The sequence below is a fragment of the Siniperca chuatsi genome, linkage group LG11, assembly GCF_020085105.1.
Source record: "Siniperca chuatsi isolate FFG_IHB_CAS linkage group LG11, ASM2008510v1, whole genome shotgun sequence".
Classification (NCBI taxonomy): Eukaryota; Metazoa; Chordata; class Actinopteri; order Centrarchiformes; family Sinipercidae; genus Siniperca; species Siniperca chuatsi.
This window is the reverse complement of record NC_058052.1, coordinates 632,205-651,340: the sequence shown is the minus strand read 5'-3', so window position 1 is coordinate 651,340 and position 19,136 is coordinate 632,205. Positions and strand designations below refer to the sequence as shown.

Here is a 19,136-nt window from a genome sequence, read left to right as displayed (position 1 = left end):
CATGTGGAAAACTGGAGAAAAGAGAAACAAAGAGAAGAAGAAGCAAACAGACATCTGGCCAATAAGTTGACCAAACTGCAATTGAACGAACAAAAAAAGGACAAAGACTCAAGCTCCAGTGGTGACAGCTGACCCACGTGTCGAAGTGTCTGAACCCCAAATTGCTCCAGAGGGCTGTGCCTTCAGTGTGTGAGTGTGAATGATTAGTTAGTTTCTTTCAACGGATGAGCAGTTAGCATCATTAGCCATCAGTGTATGAATGGGGTGAATGTGATATGTAGTGTGTGAAGCACTTTAAGTGGTCGGAAGACTAGAAAGGCGCTGTACAAGTACAGTCCTTCATTGCCACCAATCCATGTCAATCAAGCTGGAGGTCAGGGGCGCAAAAGGGTGGCCCACCTTGACGTGGAGGATGGATAGGTCAGCAGGCACAACATAGACGCTCCTTGTCCAACCCACAACCAGATCAAGCCCAAGCTTAAGAAAACATATGTTGGGGCTGTGACCAACCGGGTCACCATCAGAGAGACTGCGCAACAAATCCATGGCAATAGGGGATAGGAGCCTGAGGGGGAGTTAATCACACCAGTTGTCACGCCAAACCATTTCACTTGTATGTTTCAGAACGATCAGGTTACGCCAGTGCAGTGTTAATGCAGGACACCCCAACGTGTAAGCAGACGCTGGCCTACTATAGCACTGAATTAGATAACATTGAGTCAGGCCTGCTACCCTGTTATCAGGAATTGGCAGCAGCAGTTTTTGCTTTTCAAAAAGCCTCTTCTTTGACTATGGGACATCCAGTAATCTTGTATACGTCCCATCAATTATATGCCTTGCTCACAAGCCCTCGGTTTGTTCTAACCCAAGCTAGGAGGTTATCCTCTCAGCACCTGAACTTACCATCCAATGCTGCAGCACAGTGAATCTAGCAACCTGGGATGGTGCTACCTGTGGATGGAATGCCACATGACTATGTCCAGGTAACCACTAATTTAATGCTAGCACGTGAGGACTTGTATAATCAGCCTATCACTGCAGACATCACTTTTTTTGTAGATGGTTCCTGTTTTAGAGACGCTACAGGCAATCATGCAGGTTTATTTGTAAGGCTAAACAAAGATGACACCTACTCACAAGTCCAGGCAACAAAGATTTCCCAACCACGTTCTGCACAGCTTGCAGAAATCAAAGCTTTAACAGCAGCTTGTAAACTAGCACAAGGAAAGCGTCTTAATGTTTATACAGACTCGGCTTGCGCTTACAGTGCATGCCATGTACATGGAAATATCTGGAAGCAGAGAGGCTTCCTTAGAGCTGATGGCATGCCAGTCATGCACAGAGAAGCAGTCTCCACGCTGTTAGATGCAATGCGTCTCCCGGCAGCTGTTGCCATTATCCAGCATATCAAAAAATTGACTCTCTCATAGCCAAAGGGAATAACTTAGCACATGAAGCTGCATAACAGGCAGCATTAGGCAATAGTATGGGCCCTCTGTTGGTAGCTGAAGATTGTGAGCCCCTAACAATGCTGTCATCCCTTAGCACAAGACAGAGATGACCCTCATGAGAAGTCGATGTGGGTGAAAAGGATGGGGCTATTAATATTACACAGTACGGTCCCCAAATAGGTTTATGGAGAAGCAGTCATGGACACTTTGTGTTGCCTCTGTTGTTAGCACGATTTGCTATTAGGAATGCGCATGGACAGGACCATTGCGCAAGGGGGCAGGTCTTTAGAAGTCTTCCAGCTGCTTGGTGGTCGTCATTTTTAGCTAATGTTGATAGAACGTTGCATGAGTGTGAGGTGTGTGCACAATACAACACTAGAAAAGCTTTTTCGTCCCCAATCGCACACATCCTCTCACTGACGGGACTATTTAGGCATATCATGATTGACCACATAGAAGAATGAGATACATTCTGATGGTAGTTGACAGATTTAGTAGATGGGTTGAGGCAGCAGCATAACCAGATTGCAGATCAGTAGCTACATGTTTCTGTACAGAAGTCTTTCCACCATTTGGCCTGCCAGACACCCTGAGTTCAAATAATGGAACCGTATTTGCAGCTAGAGCAATGCAGATAACCTTAAAAATGTTGGGGATTAAGCAAAAATTTGGTTGTGTATATCATCCCCAATCACAAGGAACAGTCGAACAAGCTAATGGTACACTTAAGGCAAAATTAGCCAAATTAATGGCAAATAGTAATGGTAAGCTAAATTGGTAAAAGCGTTGCCACTAGCAGTAATGTCTATGAGGTCACAGACTAACAGAATTTCTTAAACAAGTCTTAATATATTCAGGTTTATATATAAAAATCTGAATCAAAGATTCAAAGTTTCTCCTTACAGCTGATGGTGTTAGATTTAACGATCTAAAGGACCCAAAAGCAGGACACAGCGAGAGAGAGAGAACTGGATGCTAGTTCAGACAGTCTTTATTATACATACTACAGAAGATCACTTGTAGACGAATGCTCCTCCAGAGCAGGCGAGGCAGGTGTAGTCCACTGGAGCCGGTGGCAGGATTTCCGATGCGGCCTGTGGGGGACCGGCAGGGCTCAGAGGGCGGAGAAGTGGAGGCAGCTTGACTGGAGACTGAAGAGATCAGGTAGACCACATAGGCTGGGATCACCGGCAGGGAATGAATCTGAGGCAGAGACCGACAAGGTCAGACAGGTACAAATGAGCAGCTACAAAACTTAACTGGGTCAGCGTTAGGCCATGACGAAGGTACCACAATGGTGCACTGAGAGAGAGAGAGAGAGAGAGAGAGAGAGAGATAGATTTTCAGGTCACGTCAGAAAACCAACCTCACAGCTTTTCAGTATTTATTATCAAAGTCTCATTCAAGATTCTGAATTTTCCAGGAAGTTAAAATGTCTTAAATAAATGAATTTAAGTTGCTTAAGAAACTTTGTGTGAGAATACTGACTTTGGTGTCAACAAGGCAAAATTGTATTGCTTCAATATCTTATCTTATTGCCTCTTAGGACTTGAAGATATGCAATAGTCTTTACAGCACAGTACATAAAACATCACCTCTTTAGCTTTAATTTGCAGGTTATACCATGGAGCTAAACTTCTTTGTTTTATTATATTCTTTTTTAGAGGAGCGATAGAGTCGAGTGTCGTTCGCAGTGAGCCTGCAGCACTATCAGTAAAATGGTCAATTTGGGAGGGGCTGAAATTAGCATAGTCCTCTGTTATATTGAGACATAGCATTGAATTCAATGCAGATGGAATCGCTCCCTTAATTTAGCTACAGCAATATCAGATAGACAGAGTAGGAGTTTTTGCCTAATGGCATGTAGTCCAGTAATAGCAGCTCAAAAGTTATTAAATAATGGTCCGATAATGAAGGATTCTGTGGAAAGACTAGTAAATGTTCAATTTCAATGCCATATACCAGAACAAGGTCAAGGGTGTGGTTAAAACAGTGAGTGGCTTCATGACAAAAGACAATCAAATCTAATAATGAGATAAACGCAGTACTAAGGCTAGCATTATCAACGTCCACATGAATATTATAATCACCTACAATAATTACTTTATCTGTTTTAAGGACTAAACTTGATAAAAACTCAGATAAAGAATTCAGATAAAAATTCAGTATAAGGACCAGGTGCGCGATACACTATAACAAATAGAATTGGCTGTTTCCAGGTCGGGTGTGAAAGACTAAGAACAAGGCTTTCGAATGAGTTATAATTTAGTTTAGGTTTAGGGTTGATTAATAGGCTTGAGTCGAAGATGGCTGCAACTCCCCCTCCTCTGCCGGTGCCTCGAGGAATGTGAGTATTAATATGACTGGGTGGAGTGGATTAATTTAGGCTAACATATTCTTCATGACCCAGCCAGGTTTCAGTATAGCATATATGATACTCAGTATGATACTCTGATATTAATTCGTTCTCTAGTACAGCTTTAGATGACAGAGACCTGATGTTTAAGAGTCCACATTTAATTCTCCTATTTTGTTGTGCTATTTCAGCATTTTGTTTAGGTTTTTATGTATAACTCCTCTTCTGTTAGTCACTAAGGAGTTTTGGTATGGAAGCAAATTAGGGTCATTAATATTTTAAGGTTTGTGAAACGATGTTCACAAATAATTTCACAGCTTGCAGTTGTATATCACCTTTTGTGTGCATGTGAAAAAAAGTTGCATGCACTGTCTGAATGTGTGACTTTGTAAAAAAGTTTTGCAGCTGTAGAAATATTTTGTGCATGTGTGAAAAAGTTTTGTGCACACATTTAATTTGCATGTGTAATTTTTTTTTATAGCTGTAGAAATATTTTGTGCATGTGTAATTAAAATATGTGCAGGAATATTTTCAAGAGTGAGATTTCACACAGTCTGAGAGACGGACACACAAATGTCCTATCTTTGTATGTGACACTGATGTTACAAGCTACAAGCACAAATGTTGGCCCTGTTTTAACGCCCGTGCTGACTAGCCAATCTGCATGTTGCCCAATGACCATCCAATCAGAGGAAGTCAAACTGTTCAGTTGGGGGGCAACAGGTTCTAGCGCCCGAGGGAGACGGGTCCAGTTTGTTCTCAAGTCATGATTTACATGAGGCCTGTCAGGATTTAGAGTGCATCATAGCACAGAGACAGCACTGGTAAAAATTACAAATGACCTTTTAATTGCATCAGACAATGGATTTGTCTCTGTACTTGTCTTGTTAGATCTTAGTGCTGCGTTTGACCCCAGTGACCATCACATCCTATTACAGAGACTGGAACATGTAATTGGCATTACAGGAACCGCACTAAGATCGGTCTCAGTTTGTACATTTTAACATGAGTCCTTGGTGCACACCAAAGTTAGTCACGGAGTTCTACAAGATTCTGTGCATGGACTAATTCTATTCACCTTATATATTGTCATTGTTTTGGGTTTTTGTCCTGTTACTTCCTGTTTTATTTTTGTAATATTCTCCTCCTCTCATATGTCTTGTAGTTTTACTTCCTGTCTTTTTTTGCTTTTCCCTCCAGTTTTGATTGTTGGCCCTGCCCTAATTAGTTGCACCTGTGTCGCGTTATCTCCTCTCACCTGAGTGTATTTAGTCTGTGTTCTCCCTTTGTTCTGTGTCAGATCGTCTTCGTTGTATCTCAAGCACCCCGGTTTGTTGTTCCCCTGGATTCTTTGTTCCATTGTACCTTGCCTGTCTGTGGATTTTGGATTTTGCCTGCCCACCACTGGATTTGTGTTTCTGTTTTGGACTGCTTACCTGCTGAGACAATTCAGTGTAAGCCTTTTTTGTTAATAAAATTATTGATCTGCACCAGCTCTGTCTGCTAGTCTGCATTTGGGTCCTACTCCTACTTTCCTGCTTGACACCATAAAATATATATATGCTTCCTTTAGGCAATATTATTAGGAAACACTCCATAAAGTTTCTTTGTTATGCGGATGATACCCAATTATATCTATATCTATCGATCAAGCCAGATGAAACTAACCAGTTAGCTAAACTTCAAGCATGCCTTAAGGACATAAAAACCTGGATGACCTGCAACTTTCTGATGTTAAACTTTGACAAAACTGAAATTATTGTACTTGGCCCCAAACACCTCCAAGATACATTATCTAAACATATAGCTGCTCTAGATGGCATTGCCCTGGCCTCCAGCACCACTGTAAGGAACCTCTGAGTTATCTTTGATCATTTAACTCCCACATAAAACAAACTTCAAGGACTGCCTTCTTTCACCTACGTAACACTATGTACTTCTAGGCTGGATTATTGCAATTCCTTATTATCCGGCTGCCCGAATAAGTCCCTCAAGACTCTCCAGTTGATCCAGAATGCTGCGGCACGTGTACTGACAAGAACTAGGAAAAGAGATCATATTTCTCCAATATTATCTTCTCTGCACTGGCTCCCTGTAAAATCCAGAACAGAATTTTAAATCGTTCTCCTCACCTACAAAGCTCTTAAATGTCTGGCACCATGGTATCTTAAAGATCTCATAGTACCTTATTACCCTATTAGAACACTGTGCTCCCAGAATGCAGAGTTACTTGTGGTTCCTAGAGTCTCCAAAAGTAGAATGGGAGGTAGAGCCTTTAGTTATCAGGACCATCTCCACATTTAAGAGTAGGCTTAAGACTTTCCTCTTTGATAAAGCTTATAGTTAGGGCTGGTTTTGGTAAGTCCTGAACCATCCCTTAGTTATGCTGCTATAGGCCTAGCCTGCCGGGAGACTTCCCATGATGCACCTCTTTCCTCTCTCCTCCTCTCCCTCTCCATCTGTATGCATTCTTATCCCATTACTGCATGCATTTAATTGAATTGTTTGTGAGAGGTTGCCAGGAAAACAATTAGTGCCTCAAATGTTGCCCATTGAAATTTTTTTATTTGGAGAGCAATCATGGCCTTGCCCTGCTTATCTCCCACTGATCTTCTGAGTTCTTTGGTCAGTGTTACAGTGACAGGATGTTGACTTCCAGTGCTGTTGTTTTTAGAGTCTTCATTGTTTCCCAGGTGTCAGATTGTCACTATCAGTAAATGTAACTTCAGGTTGAACCTGTCCAGACAACGTATTAGTGTATCAAATTATGACCACACCCTACTTAAGATAAGATACCTATCAGGATTTTCAAGGCCAGCATGTCCTTTAGCAGCAGTGAGAAGTAACTATGTAGCCTACTCTTAAGTAATTTAAGTTACTGTTTTTTTTTAAGTACAGGTTCTTTTTTGTTCTTTATTTATTCTTTACTCCCAAAAAATGTTTCCAGTGTGTATAATGCGATACAGTTCAACAGTATTATTAGTATTAGTAGTATGTATACATACAGTTGAATCAACACCTCTCTAAAACAGTTTCAACACAAACTGAACATATAACCTTCATGAAAGTACAATTTATTGCAGGACTGTTGGATTATACTGCATTACTTTAGCTAGCTGTAGCCTACCTAATAAAATGGATTGATCCAACGTACATCACTGTCCGATAAATGAAGAGTTGATTGGCTGCACTCTTTTTTACAACATAATTCAATTAAGTTTAATTCAATTTCACTTAATTAAGTTTAAGTGAAATTATGAGTATTGGTGTTACAGTCAACAGTCGGTTCTTTGATTTTGTCAACCCCAGTCTAAATTCATCACATCCATTGGACTTACTTAGTTTATTTCATTTCACCAGGATGATCCATTCAGTGCTGCTTTCCAGGGAGTCCTCCTGTGTACAGTGGGTACAATACCCAGCAAGTTTTAGTCTCATTGGTTTTCTCAGTCAGAACTTGAACTCCTTTTCCTCTTGCTGTTGACTTCTCTACTCTGTGCTGCGTCATGTTATCCATATCCATATAATATATCTGGCACCTCAAGATAGACTGCTATAAACTGACTGTTCTACGACTATTATGAAGTGTTAAGATGAATTATTTTCAGAGGATCTTGTATCAGTCATTGATTTGAAGGCTAAGTATGAGGGCTTCGCACATTTGATTTAAAAGGGAAACGACATACCATACAGAGCACTGTGTGTGTGTGTGTGTGTGTGTGTGTGTGTGTGTGTGTGTGTGAGAGAGAGAGAGAGAGAGAGAGAGAGAGTGTGTGTGTGTGTGTGAGAGAGAGAGAGAGAGAGAGAGTGTGTGTGTGTGTGTGTGTGTGTGTGTGTGTGTGAGAGAGAGAGAGAGAGAGAGAGAGAGTGTGTGTGTGTGTGTGAGAGAGAGAGAGAGAGAGAGAGAGTGTGTGTGTGTGTGAGAGAGAGAGAGAGAGAGAGAGTGTGTGTGTGAGAGAGAGAGAGAGAGAGTGTGTGTGTGTGTGTGTGTGTGTGTGTTATCGGTATGTCCTTTCCTCGCCAACAGCGCGTCATTTTTAGCGCCGGAGGGAGCGGGTTGGATGTCTGGAGCTGAGCTCAGAGCGGAGCACAGCCGGTGTCTTTGAGTGTGTTTTCCCGTCAGTTTGGAATCGCTCGGAGAGGAAAGATTACCAGGAGCAGCGCTGAGGTGGTGAAGGTGTGGAGGAGATGGTTCCTGCAGCAGGATGGACCGGAGGAAAGTCGTGCCCGGGTTCGTCCCCTGCTGTCTGTTACTGGCCCTGTCTGTCCCTGCAGAGGTAAGCGGACTGCTGCCAACACTCTCAGCCTGCATCGAGCTGATGTTTACGATTTGTCATTTAGTCTGGACCGGGCTATGTCACGTTTTCATGTGACGCAGGACACTGTGCACCAATCTGAAGTAGCTCCATAGGCTATGGTGAACTGGAGAACTGTATGGCTCTGTCATTTCCCACAAAGTTTCTAAGTTTCCTGAAAATAACTTTGTTAGCCTTCTAATAATAGAGGAACTAAAGACAATAATCTGAGGCACTTTAAGTTTAGTAAACTGTGTTTATAAGCAGTTGTTGATTTCCAGAGGAAGTCATCAGGCCACCTGAATTCATCACAATTATTGAACATTAGATAAAAAAATAAAAAGATACATATAGATACACATTTCACAGTTTTGCATGTTGAGCTGACCAGCTCACTATAAGACTAGGTTAGGTTTTAGACTCTAGGTTGTGCTACTACTTATTCATTAATTACACTGTCCTTTCCAGGCACCTTTAGACGAATTCATAATGACATATCAGTTCATTTTTAGGAAATTTTAAGGAAACTATAATACATGTAAAAAACCAAACTTTAAACAAGTTTACCAACTACTCTTAGATCCATGTCAGAGCCTCACCCTCACGGTATCTCATGAGTTGTTTTTTTTCAAGATGAATAGATAGAATATAACAATGCGGTCAAAGTCTAACATAAGTGTAAAGTTGAATAATCCCCTGTGGAAACCAGAGGTGGGCGCCAACAGCTTTCAGCAGGGATAAAAGAAGGCTGTAAGCAGGGAAGGGGACAGTGGGACACTAACCCTTACCCTTCGCTCCATATCTCCTTGCTCAGTTAAGATTTTTGATATAGTCTAAGCCAGGCTCAGATAACATACTGAGGAGTATTTACCACAAATAATGATAAACAATATCTGGTGATGTGATCCTATAGGAAAAATAGGATTTTTACCTTAAAGGTTTGTTTTTGAAGCTCCAGAATCTGTTGGTTCTCCTACAAGGCATACAGATTTGACTGCCAAACAACCTGTGCATAAATTGATTAAAACATTTCAGAATCAGATATTTGACTGAGTACTTTCTCCTAATGATCAGAAATTATAGCTTTAAAATTAGTCTGTGTTACACTTGTACTATCTCCCCTCTGAAGATCAATAGACAATTGAAGAAAAGGAAGAAAATGAAATCAGTAAGAGAACGTAAACAGAGAGAGGGTTATGCACTTTATAACAAAATATATTCACTGGGAATACAACAAAGAACACACACATGCAACAAGTGCAGTAGTGATAAGTAAGTATAAATAGATGACCTATACCTCATCAGCAGGATATTTATGTAGTAGGTATTTTAAGTCATATGTATCAGAGCCCGACCGATATGGGATTTTTGAGACCAATACTGATTTTAGAGGGGAAACATTCACCGATTACCGGTATGGCAGCCGACATATTGAATGTTTGAGCTGCAATGAAAATAGACCTTTTCTATGTGGATTGTGCACCGATTTTGCACCGATATTCCTGTGCAAAGGAAGGCTGCTTTCTTAAACAAATAACTTTGTTAAAGAATATTTCACTTAAATATTCTTTAATAAATAATTTAACATATACATTGTAAACCAATTCTAGAAATGAACACAGAGAAAATAAAGAATAAGTAAAAATAAAATCGCTAAATAAACATCCGTACTGTTCAGTATCAGTCATTTGCTGAAGTAGCAGGAAATGCCATGGAAATACTCAAGTACCTTTTTATATTGTACTAAAGTACAGTCCTAAATGTACTTAGTTGTATTCCACCACTGCTCTCTACTAAACCACATATTCTCTAACTTACTCTATCAAGCCATGAGATTCATGCTGCAGCTTTGTTCCGATTCTGAACCATTATTTCAAAGGACCAATCAGAAACGCTTTTTTCTTGCTAATCAGAACATCTGTAGCAATATTTGGCTGTTAATGTAACGCTCACTAACATTAATTCATGGTTCGCTGCTGCCGAGTCAAGAGATAATCAGCGCCTCTGCTACAAACGTTCAGGGAAACGTTCAACGTATCCGGTGATGTTATTTATTTACTTTCCAGCATTGCATCTCAGCAACAAGGTAACAACGTAGCGTGAAGTCAACACTCAACAGACTCAAACCACCGCCGCACTGTCGTGTGCTGAGCAGCAGAATGATGAAGAGATGCTCTGACACTTACCTTTCAATCTGCTACTGACTGACTGTACTGACAAACTGTAGCTGGCTAGCTACCTCACTAACACAGCAAACAGTTATGATAAGCATGAGTGACATAACGGTTGTCAGGGACAGCGTTATATTAGATTTATATTGAAAGGGGAACATGATGGGGTCATTGTTTATTGACTTTCCAGCAATGTATTTCATAAACTAGTTAGCAACTTACTGTGAACACACCGCTTTGACTCCACTATTACTACTCCACACTACGTCTGCTCAGCTGTGCACACTGCTGGTGCTGAGAGTATTTTAGCCATAGCAACGGCCCACATTTCCCAGCATGCACTGCGTGGTGCTGAAAGCAGTTTGTTAAATTAGCTGCCTTATGTTCCAAAATGCAAATGTTACTTTTTGCTCGTGTTTGTAATGTGTCTGTTCAGAACATGGTGGTTTATGTTGGTAGCTGTCATTTTTGTGCTGGTTTATAGTTTTAACCACTAGTGAGGTGGCTGTTTCATTTCATGACACCAGCTGTACTTATTAGTGTTACTCTGATGTGAGTTTATGAGAGTTGCTTCTTCTCTCCTATGTTGTGCTGGTTGTTGTGACAGTTCCTTCTGCTGGATCAGAATCAGAAACACTTTATTGATCCCCGAAGGGAAACTCTTTGTTACAGCAGCTCACCGTTACGTTAGTGCACACAGGAGAAAGTACTAGCGAAAAATATAATACACTATAAAACACTATAAAAACAGGTCAGAAAATAAATTAAGTACCAGGTGGGTATAAGTATAAGATAAAATAAGTGTGAAGTACCAAGTGGGTTTACCGGTTGATGATAACAATACAAACTTTGTAGTGGTACCAATATATTAACACAAGCCTTTCATTCTGCCTAATATACTTAAAACAGTTTATTGTTGGTTGAAATCAGATAACACATACACCGATCCCGATATATCTGCAATAATAATATCGGCGGCTGATAAATCAATCAGGCTCTAGTAGGTATGTAAAGACACAACATTGATGCATAAATTACAAAATGAATTAAACTTCTTAGGTTCTAGAAATTTAGCTGACCGCCTGAGGTTCTCAAATTAAAGAGACACTGACGAATGCAGATTTTAAAGTTTCATTGTCCATCCTAAACCATGGTTTAAAGTATTTCTGATTCTGATTTCTGCAGTGCAAACAATGCATAATCCAGAATTCACAATACAAACTAAATACTAATCAAACAATTACCAGCTGTATTGAATTGCCATTAATCACTAACTCAAACTATTACAACAGACTTAAAGGACATGCCAATAAATACAGATAAACATGACATGCTTACATTCTCAGGAACGCATGGCAGGGAGGTTGGATGGAGCAGAGAGGTCAGCAGTTCTGATTGAGGGCCTTATATAGCAGCTTGGAGTAGGGCTGAACAATATGCAAAAAAAAATCATATTGTGATTATTTTGACAGATATTGCAATTGCGATATAAGTCACGATTTTAGTGGGAATGGTAATTTTTGCATTTCATTTTCACTGAAAAAAATATAAAAAATTATAATGATGTGATTTTTGCTGGCGTCTGTACCGAAAAAGCATGTCCGCTTACGTCTGGAGAATATGATTTGTATCTCTGTAGCACCACAATGCTTCATTTATAATGGTGTGTTGTGACACATTTTACCTTTATCAAAAAATTGTAGCTCCTGCGATTTTGATATTGCACTTGGTCATATTGCGATTTTGATAATATTTTGATTAATTGTTCAGCCCTAGCTTGAAGCACACCTGTCTGCAATTGGCCATCAAGCAGGGGAATGATTGGGTTCAATTTTAGTGAGTATTCTGTCCACCAGGGGCCGCCATTTTCAGCAGCTGGGTCCCCACAGGAGCATTTACAAACTGCTTGTCATGTGTGAACTTTACTGCATTTTGAGACTCTCCTGCCATGGCTCGATTCTCAAATGCATTTTTTTCAACAAGGAATTATCTGTTGTCAATCGGAGGGCTCCTTCCATTTCAGCGTAGAGTATCATTTAATGGAAGAATTTAAAGGAAGTTCTTCCTTTCCACTGTCACCAAATGCTTGCTCATGGTGGGATTTGTTGGGTCTCTGTAAATAATATTATAAAGAGTTCGGTCTAGACCTGCTCTATAGGAAAAGTGCAATGAGATAACTTCTGTTGTGAATTTTTGCTATATAAATAAAGAAATTTAATTAATGTCATCACATAGCATTACAGCTAACCACAGGTCAACATCAATGTTGGGACCACTGGGACTCCAGAGATGAATTTGTTCATTTGTGTGACTTTAACTGAACTTTTATTACAAAACTGAGCCATTGAACTCAGTTTCCCAAAATCCTCCATGAATTCACACCTGTGAATGAACCCTGGTCAGTGTAACATGGGACCCGTGACGTCACCGGGTCAATAAAAGGATCAGCTGGCAATTGTTCTTTCTCTTTCTCCTTGCTCTTACGCCCGGATCTTGGCGTGTTCTGCTCAGTGCAGACCCACAGACGAAAGGACAAAGGATTACAGTTGCAACACGTGGGCCTGCCTCTGTCTTAAGATTCCTGGTTAGTGTACTGCTAACCGGGGGTAAACAAGCTCTCTTTGCTCCTGGCTTTGTCTCTAGCACTGCGTTGACAGCCTGCGAAAAGTTTAATTAATGTGAGCGGCTACGATTCAGAAAGTCTGCCAGCTACCTTTTAACAAGCAAAAAGAGCAACAAAGTAATGTTAGCTTAGCATCGAGCGGCTAACTGATAACAACAGATGGAGCAATAACTTTTGTACATGTAACGTTACTGATGTGTTTTTCATTGAAGTTTTATTGTTGTGATCTTCTCCATGGTTAATGTGAGGTTATTATTGTAACCATAGTTCTCAGCCACCGCTAAATTTATATTAGTTTTAGTTTATGTTATGCTCCAAACAAACAGTGTTTGCATGCTAACTAACTCCTTTTAACTTGGCACCGTTATCCTAAACAGATCATATGTCATGACCTTCTCTGCTCCCTAGTTTACGTTTTCCCTTGTTTCATGTTTTTCTGTCGATGTTTACTGTTTCATTTTGTATTTCTCCTCTCCTCGCCTGTCTGTAACTTCACTTCCTGTCATTGTGTGTTTCCCTCCAATTTTGATTGTTTGCCTCGCCTTAATTTGTTCAATCTGTGTCTTATCTCCCTTCACCTGAGTATTTAGTCTGTGTGGTTTCACTCCCTCCTTGTCAGTTCGTCTTGGTTGTTCCAGCCATTTTTCCCGTGTTTGTTCCTTGTGTTTTGGACTGTTTTCTTGGACCTTTCCTGATTTATGAACTTTGGATTTTCTGCCTACTCCCTAATGGATTTGTTTGCCTGAGTTTGGACTGACTTTCATGGTTTTGATCTTTGCCTGCCTGACCATCCATGTAAACCTTTATCCCTCATTAAATCATTGAACTTCACCAAGTTCTGCCTCTGTGTCTGCAATTGGGTCCAATCCCTAATTTTGCCTGTTGCCCTGTTTTGGCACTGAACGTGTCATCACACACATACACCTCTAATTTGCCCTACACAACCACACATGGCAGAGAGGAACTTTATATCTCCTGCTTCACTGTACTTTTCTTTGTCTGACCAGGTGTTTTCATGCTCGTGCACATGAAACATACATACGGAGGCAGAACAAAGAAACATACACACATTCTTTCAGGCGTGCACCCAGACCTGCACGCTCACACATGATCTCCTTCTCACACACACTCCTTGTTCTTTAGTTAATTTTGTGTTTTGCTTTTATTATCTTTTTAATAAACGCTTGTGGATAATTATACTGGTTTCTTTAATGTTGTTCAAGAGTGAATTCTCCCAACCTCTATGTTGAACTCCAAATCCTTCAACCTACTAGCTATTAATGGTAATTTTGGTTATAGTCATTCATTTAATTATTAATCAGTTCCAAATGAATAGTTTAGTATATTTTATGAGACTCAATCGGTTAATTGGCTATCATTTTTCTCCTCTTTAAGAGTGGTGCCCAGAGGAACTTTATTAATTAAAGTTATTATTTATTATTATACTTGATAAGTCTGATAGCCAAAATTTAATTGATTGCACCTACACAGTTTGGTGCCGCTTTAACCATTGTAATTCCCTACATCATCATGGAGTCTGATGCTCTCCACAGGTAGGTGATAACTCTCCTGTCGTGCATGATTAATTATGTTTCAGTTATGAATGCTAGCTAACTAGCTAATGGATGATCTTAGTCTGTCAGCATTATATAGCTAGCATTTTAGCTAACACTAGTGTTAAATGCCACATCACTAACTTGGCTAGCATTCATAACTCAAACACATTAAATCATGCACAACAGGAGAGTTATCGCTTACCTGTGGAGAGCACAAGACTCCAGGGTGATTTTTGACCTGCGGGCAGGGGTGTGTCTGGGGTGTGGTCTGAAATCTGAAAGCTTCCCCAGGTACCACGCCATTATCCTAAACTATAGTTGGCTATCTGCCCAGTCAGAGGTGGGACCTTAGTTTGAACAAACTGTTTGAGGAGTAAGCCAGACTTTCGTTCATAGGTGCAAGGTCTATTTATCTTTTAAATTAAAATTTTAAATTACCGTAATGTTAGTAATTAAAGTACATATGAGTAGTGGAGACAGAAATGGGAAAATAATTCTATTCCAACGTGTGTTTGTATGCGCACGTCAGTGATGTGCGGATCGCAATTATATCCACGGGCACCGGGGATAATAAGCAGGTCGGGCAGGCGGAGTTATAAAAAGGACCACTGTGATTAATAGTAGATGGGTTGCGGGTGGGTGAAAAATGGTGAAGCGTCTCCCCATTAAGAGAGACGCTGTGCACATTTACGCACGAGGCACAGCAGCATAACTTTATTAATTATTTAAATCTCCAAACAGGATCGATCAGGATCTAATGTTAATATTCTGTGTTCTTCACACGCAGTCCAGGTTCATACAGTGAAAGTGTTTGGAGTAAAGCAGCCGTCCTCCTGATAAATCCTGAGCTCCATCACAGCTATCTCAAAATGTATTTCAGAAGCTAAAAGTTTGATTCTGTTTCCTCTGTTCTGTCAAGTTTATAACTACAGTTTTTAGTTTTGCTGCTTAAATGTCCCATGGTGTTGACATGACTGCGCCATGGAAACGTTTAAAATGACTGACAGCAGCCTCTCTGATCATTAAAGTAAATTGTTAAAGAAAGCACAACAATAAAGAAATCCCCTGGAAAGCTTGCACTGCTCGACATCATTTAAAAGGCAATCAATGCCCCACTAGGGCCACCCCAGCCAAAAAATCTGGACACGCCACTGCTGCGGGCAGCTGTAACGCTACGTGATGACAATAAATCATACCCTGGAATCTACACTTACATGATTGGCTGAAATAGAAGGAGCCATCTGATTGGCTACAGATAATTCCTTGTTGAAAAAAATGCATTTGTTAATTGAGCCACATCAGGGGAGTTTAAAAAAAACCCACACACAAATGCAGTGAAGTTCACACATGACAATAGTTTGTAAATGCAGGATCAATAGTCTGTATAGAAATGTAACAACATCCAAATATATTTTGGATGCAAAATGCAAAAACATTTCGAATATATATTTGTGGATTTCTACTACATTTATTTAAGAGAAGAAATATTTGTGTGTGCATCAGAAACACATTTGTGAACCTTCTTTTTTATGTGTTTTGTTTTACATTTATATACAATGATAAATATGTTTGTGTGCATTGAAAAATATTTATATATGTCATTTATATATAAATCCCAAAATACATTTGTGAGTCCTTCTGTGCACATTCATTAATATTGAGATTGATATAACTCCATAGGTAACTCCTCTGCATTCTACTTGTGAATCATGACTTCAAACCCAATATTTGTTCCATGATGTATTTCTTCCACAGGTCCATGAAGGTGGGTACTTGAATATTGTGCAGAGTAAAGGTAAGGGTCATCTTAAAATCTTTATTAATGTGTGTGTGTGTGTGTGTGTGTGTGTGTGTGTGTGTGTGTGTGTGTGTGTGTGTGTGTGTGTTTTGGGGGAATGCACACAGCTACATGAACCTTACTGAAATGTGTGGTCTCTTAACTGGTGTGAAGTCATTGCTTGGCAACAAAACACCAGTATTTAGATGAGCAAGACATGTAGGACTGTACATCTGATCCTACTTGTTGTTACACACTGTCCTGCTTCTTGTTTATATCTGTCAATAGTCCGGCTGTTGTAATGGAAAACATGACATCTGGGCTAGTGTTTATCAAAAGTGGGAGACTCAGAAACAAAGTGGAAAAAAGTTCTGAGGTCTGATGAGTCCAAAACTCAAACTGAGCTGTTTGGCCATCACACTAAACACTGTGTTTGGTGTAAACCAAACACAACAGCAGAAAGACTCCATCCCCAGCATAAACCTGGTTTAGGTAGCAAGACAACAAGCCCAAACACAAAGCTATACAGGAATGGCTTTAAAACAACAGTGTTAATGCCCAGGAGTGGCTCAGTCAGAGTCCAGACCTCATTCCTATCCAAAGTCTGTGACAGGACTTGGAATGCTCTTCACACAGTATGTGGACCCCACTGTTCACATACGTTTGGTCTGGGTCTGTTTTTCCTGGTTTGGTCCCTTTAATTCCAATGAAGGGAAATCTTAATACCACAGCATACAACGCCCCCTTGCACAAAGCCAGGTCCATAAATAAGTTTCTCAGTTTGTTGTAGAAAACTTGACTGGCCTGCACAGAGCCCTGACCTCAACCTCATGGGAAGAACTGGAACACCAACTCTTAACCAGACCTTATCGCTCAACATCAGGGGGTTATATCTAATGCAATCATTTATTTCTGATTAATTAAGGTCAGCTTGTAAAGAATTGTTTTCACTTTGAGATTAAAAGTTTTCTTCTGTTAATCAGTGTCCAATAATAATAACATCCACAGTGTTTGAATGCTGTAAAAAAAAAGAAACGTCAAAAAGTACAAGCTGAGGTTGAATAAATTTTATACGTACTGTACATGTATTTAGTGAATGTAATAGTCTCAGGTTCAGAGGTTTTACACGATGCGTGTATTCTCAACCTCTGCTTAGGTAAAACTGTTCCTGTTCTTATCCTGTCTCCCACCAGTCCAGCAATAATTACTAATGTCCTTTACCCTACACTGTCTAATCTAGTTTGCAGCCTACAGTATAGCCTTTATGCTCATTCTGTTCGTTGTTCTTTCCAGCCCTCCCTGTCTCATCACCCTGCTCTCTTCCCTCAGTCACGGCATGTCTGTATACAGTGAACCAGTGTGGTTCTACACCCACCACCAGCAGTAGCCTGTGTATCCATCCTGTGCCTATAGCTCACAATCAGTGAAGTCCCTGTAGATTAGTGCATTTTCATGCTTCATTCCTTATGGCAATGAGGCTTCACCACTAATAGTGACAAAGCCCCACTGACTTCATACCTGTCATATACTCCCACTGGAAAATGGATGAGTTGACTGTTGAGTATTTTATGCTTGGCAGCTGTGTTGGCAAGAATCTACATGTGCCAACGTTGAGTAATTGACTGTAGGATTCTGTGTAAGTCAAGGTTGTTCTTGTTTGTGTGTGTGTGTGTGTGTGTGTGTACCAGTCACATAGCATCTCCTCAGGAAGCAGTTTTATAGATCAGTTTTACAGTTGGCAGTGCTTCTGGTTGCTATTAAGTGTCTTTCCTGCATTCAGCCACAGCATTGTCTTGTTAAACTACCATCTGCCCACCAGATGAGTGTTTGCCATTGAAGCTGCTTCAAGTGTGAAAACTAGCAGTCTGCTAATGAGGATCCTAATATAGAAAAAAATCCTAACGGAGAAACAGTGTTAAAAAGCAGTGATCACTTTAGCAGCTAAGCATTTTGTTCATCCCAGAGGATCATGTAAGCTCTTCGCTTATTTATGGGACTGTCAATGATCAACCCTGTTCAAAATGTGTTGTAATTGTAATGTGTTGTCCAGTGTTGTAAAATTAATGTTGTTGATAAGGGAGGTTTTGGTCACCTCTGACCAACCACATGCCCATTTCAGCACCACAGAGAGGCAGTAGTGAAAGAAGCACTCCTTTATTTTAGTGAAATCATGTTAAAAATATGTATTTTATAAACTGCTCATACATTTTGTATGTTGTTACAACCTTTTGAGCCAGTTCATGACAATTTGTAACTGAATAATGAAGTTTATGGTGGACATGTTTTTATCCTTCCCAAAGTTCAGACAAACAAGGGAGAACACACAAAAGGCTGGAGGTGAAACAATTAAATAAAGCTAAATACAAAACAACTCCATGAGATGTGAACCATCAGTAACATGAGTAATGTATGCAAGTGTCAGGGTGAGTGGAAAATAGTGTATGGAGATGATGCATGCTAAAGGCAAAGAAAACAAAACAAAACCAGGAGACTATGGGGGAGCTGAGAGAGAGCAAAGGCAGACGAACTGGCCAGCTTTGTAGGCTTGCCAGCTCATCAGTCCAAGTGAGCCAGCTCACTAACAACCTGCGCTCTGCCAGTCCCTGCCTGCCTAGAGGGGAAAAAAAAACACAAGTAGGCCAGGCAGTGTTGTAGTTAACGATCTAAAAAAGGACCCAAAAGCAGGATGCGGAGACAGAGCGAAAGAGAAAGAGAACTGGAAGTTAGACGGTGTAGTCCCTTATTTGTCCAGGAGTGTTCGATCGTAGAAAAGGTTTCAGTTGTAGTCATCTGGACACTGTTTTCAGAATCAAGACGTTTCGGCTCCCATCCAGAAGTCATTCTCAATTGTGAAAAATGGACCGGGAACTCACTGGAAGTTAGTTCAGACAGTTTTTATTAGCACAA

The 19,136-nt window shown here is 40.3% G+C and overlaps 1 protein-coding gene and 1 long non-coding RNA gene across 4 annotated transcripts in view; one reads left to right on the top strand and one right to left on the bottom strand.

The window, feature by feature from the left end:
- Positions 1 to 2,424: 2,424 nt before the first annotated feature.
- LOC122883920 lies at positions 2,425 to 8,023 on the bottom strand. The gene is made up of 3 exons (XR_006379761.1): positions 7,960 to 8,023; positions 7,146 to 7,203; positions 2,425 to 2,654 (listed from the first exon to the last, which is right to left on the bottom strand). It is a non-coding gene; the product is annotated as an uncharacterized LOC122883920 (long non-coding RNA).
- si:ch211-51a6.2 (neurotrypsin) overlaps positions 7,809 to 19,136 on the top strand; it is a 50,520-nt gene continuing 39,192 nt past the window's right edge. For 2 of the 3 annotated variants that reach the window (XM_044213043.1, XM_044213040.1), the window contains exons 1-2: positions 7,809 to 8,084; positions 16,208 to 16,247. In XM_044213043.1, coding sequence (XP_044068978.1) covers positions 8,013 to 8,084; positions 16,208 to 16,247 — 112 coding nt within the window. In that variant the 5' untranslated portion in view covers positions 7,809 to 8,012. The remainder of the gene's footprint in view (positions 8,085 to 16,207; positions 16,248 to 19,136) is intronic. The other variant, XM_044213041.1, reaches the window with a different exon arrangement.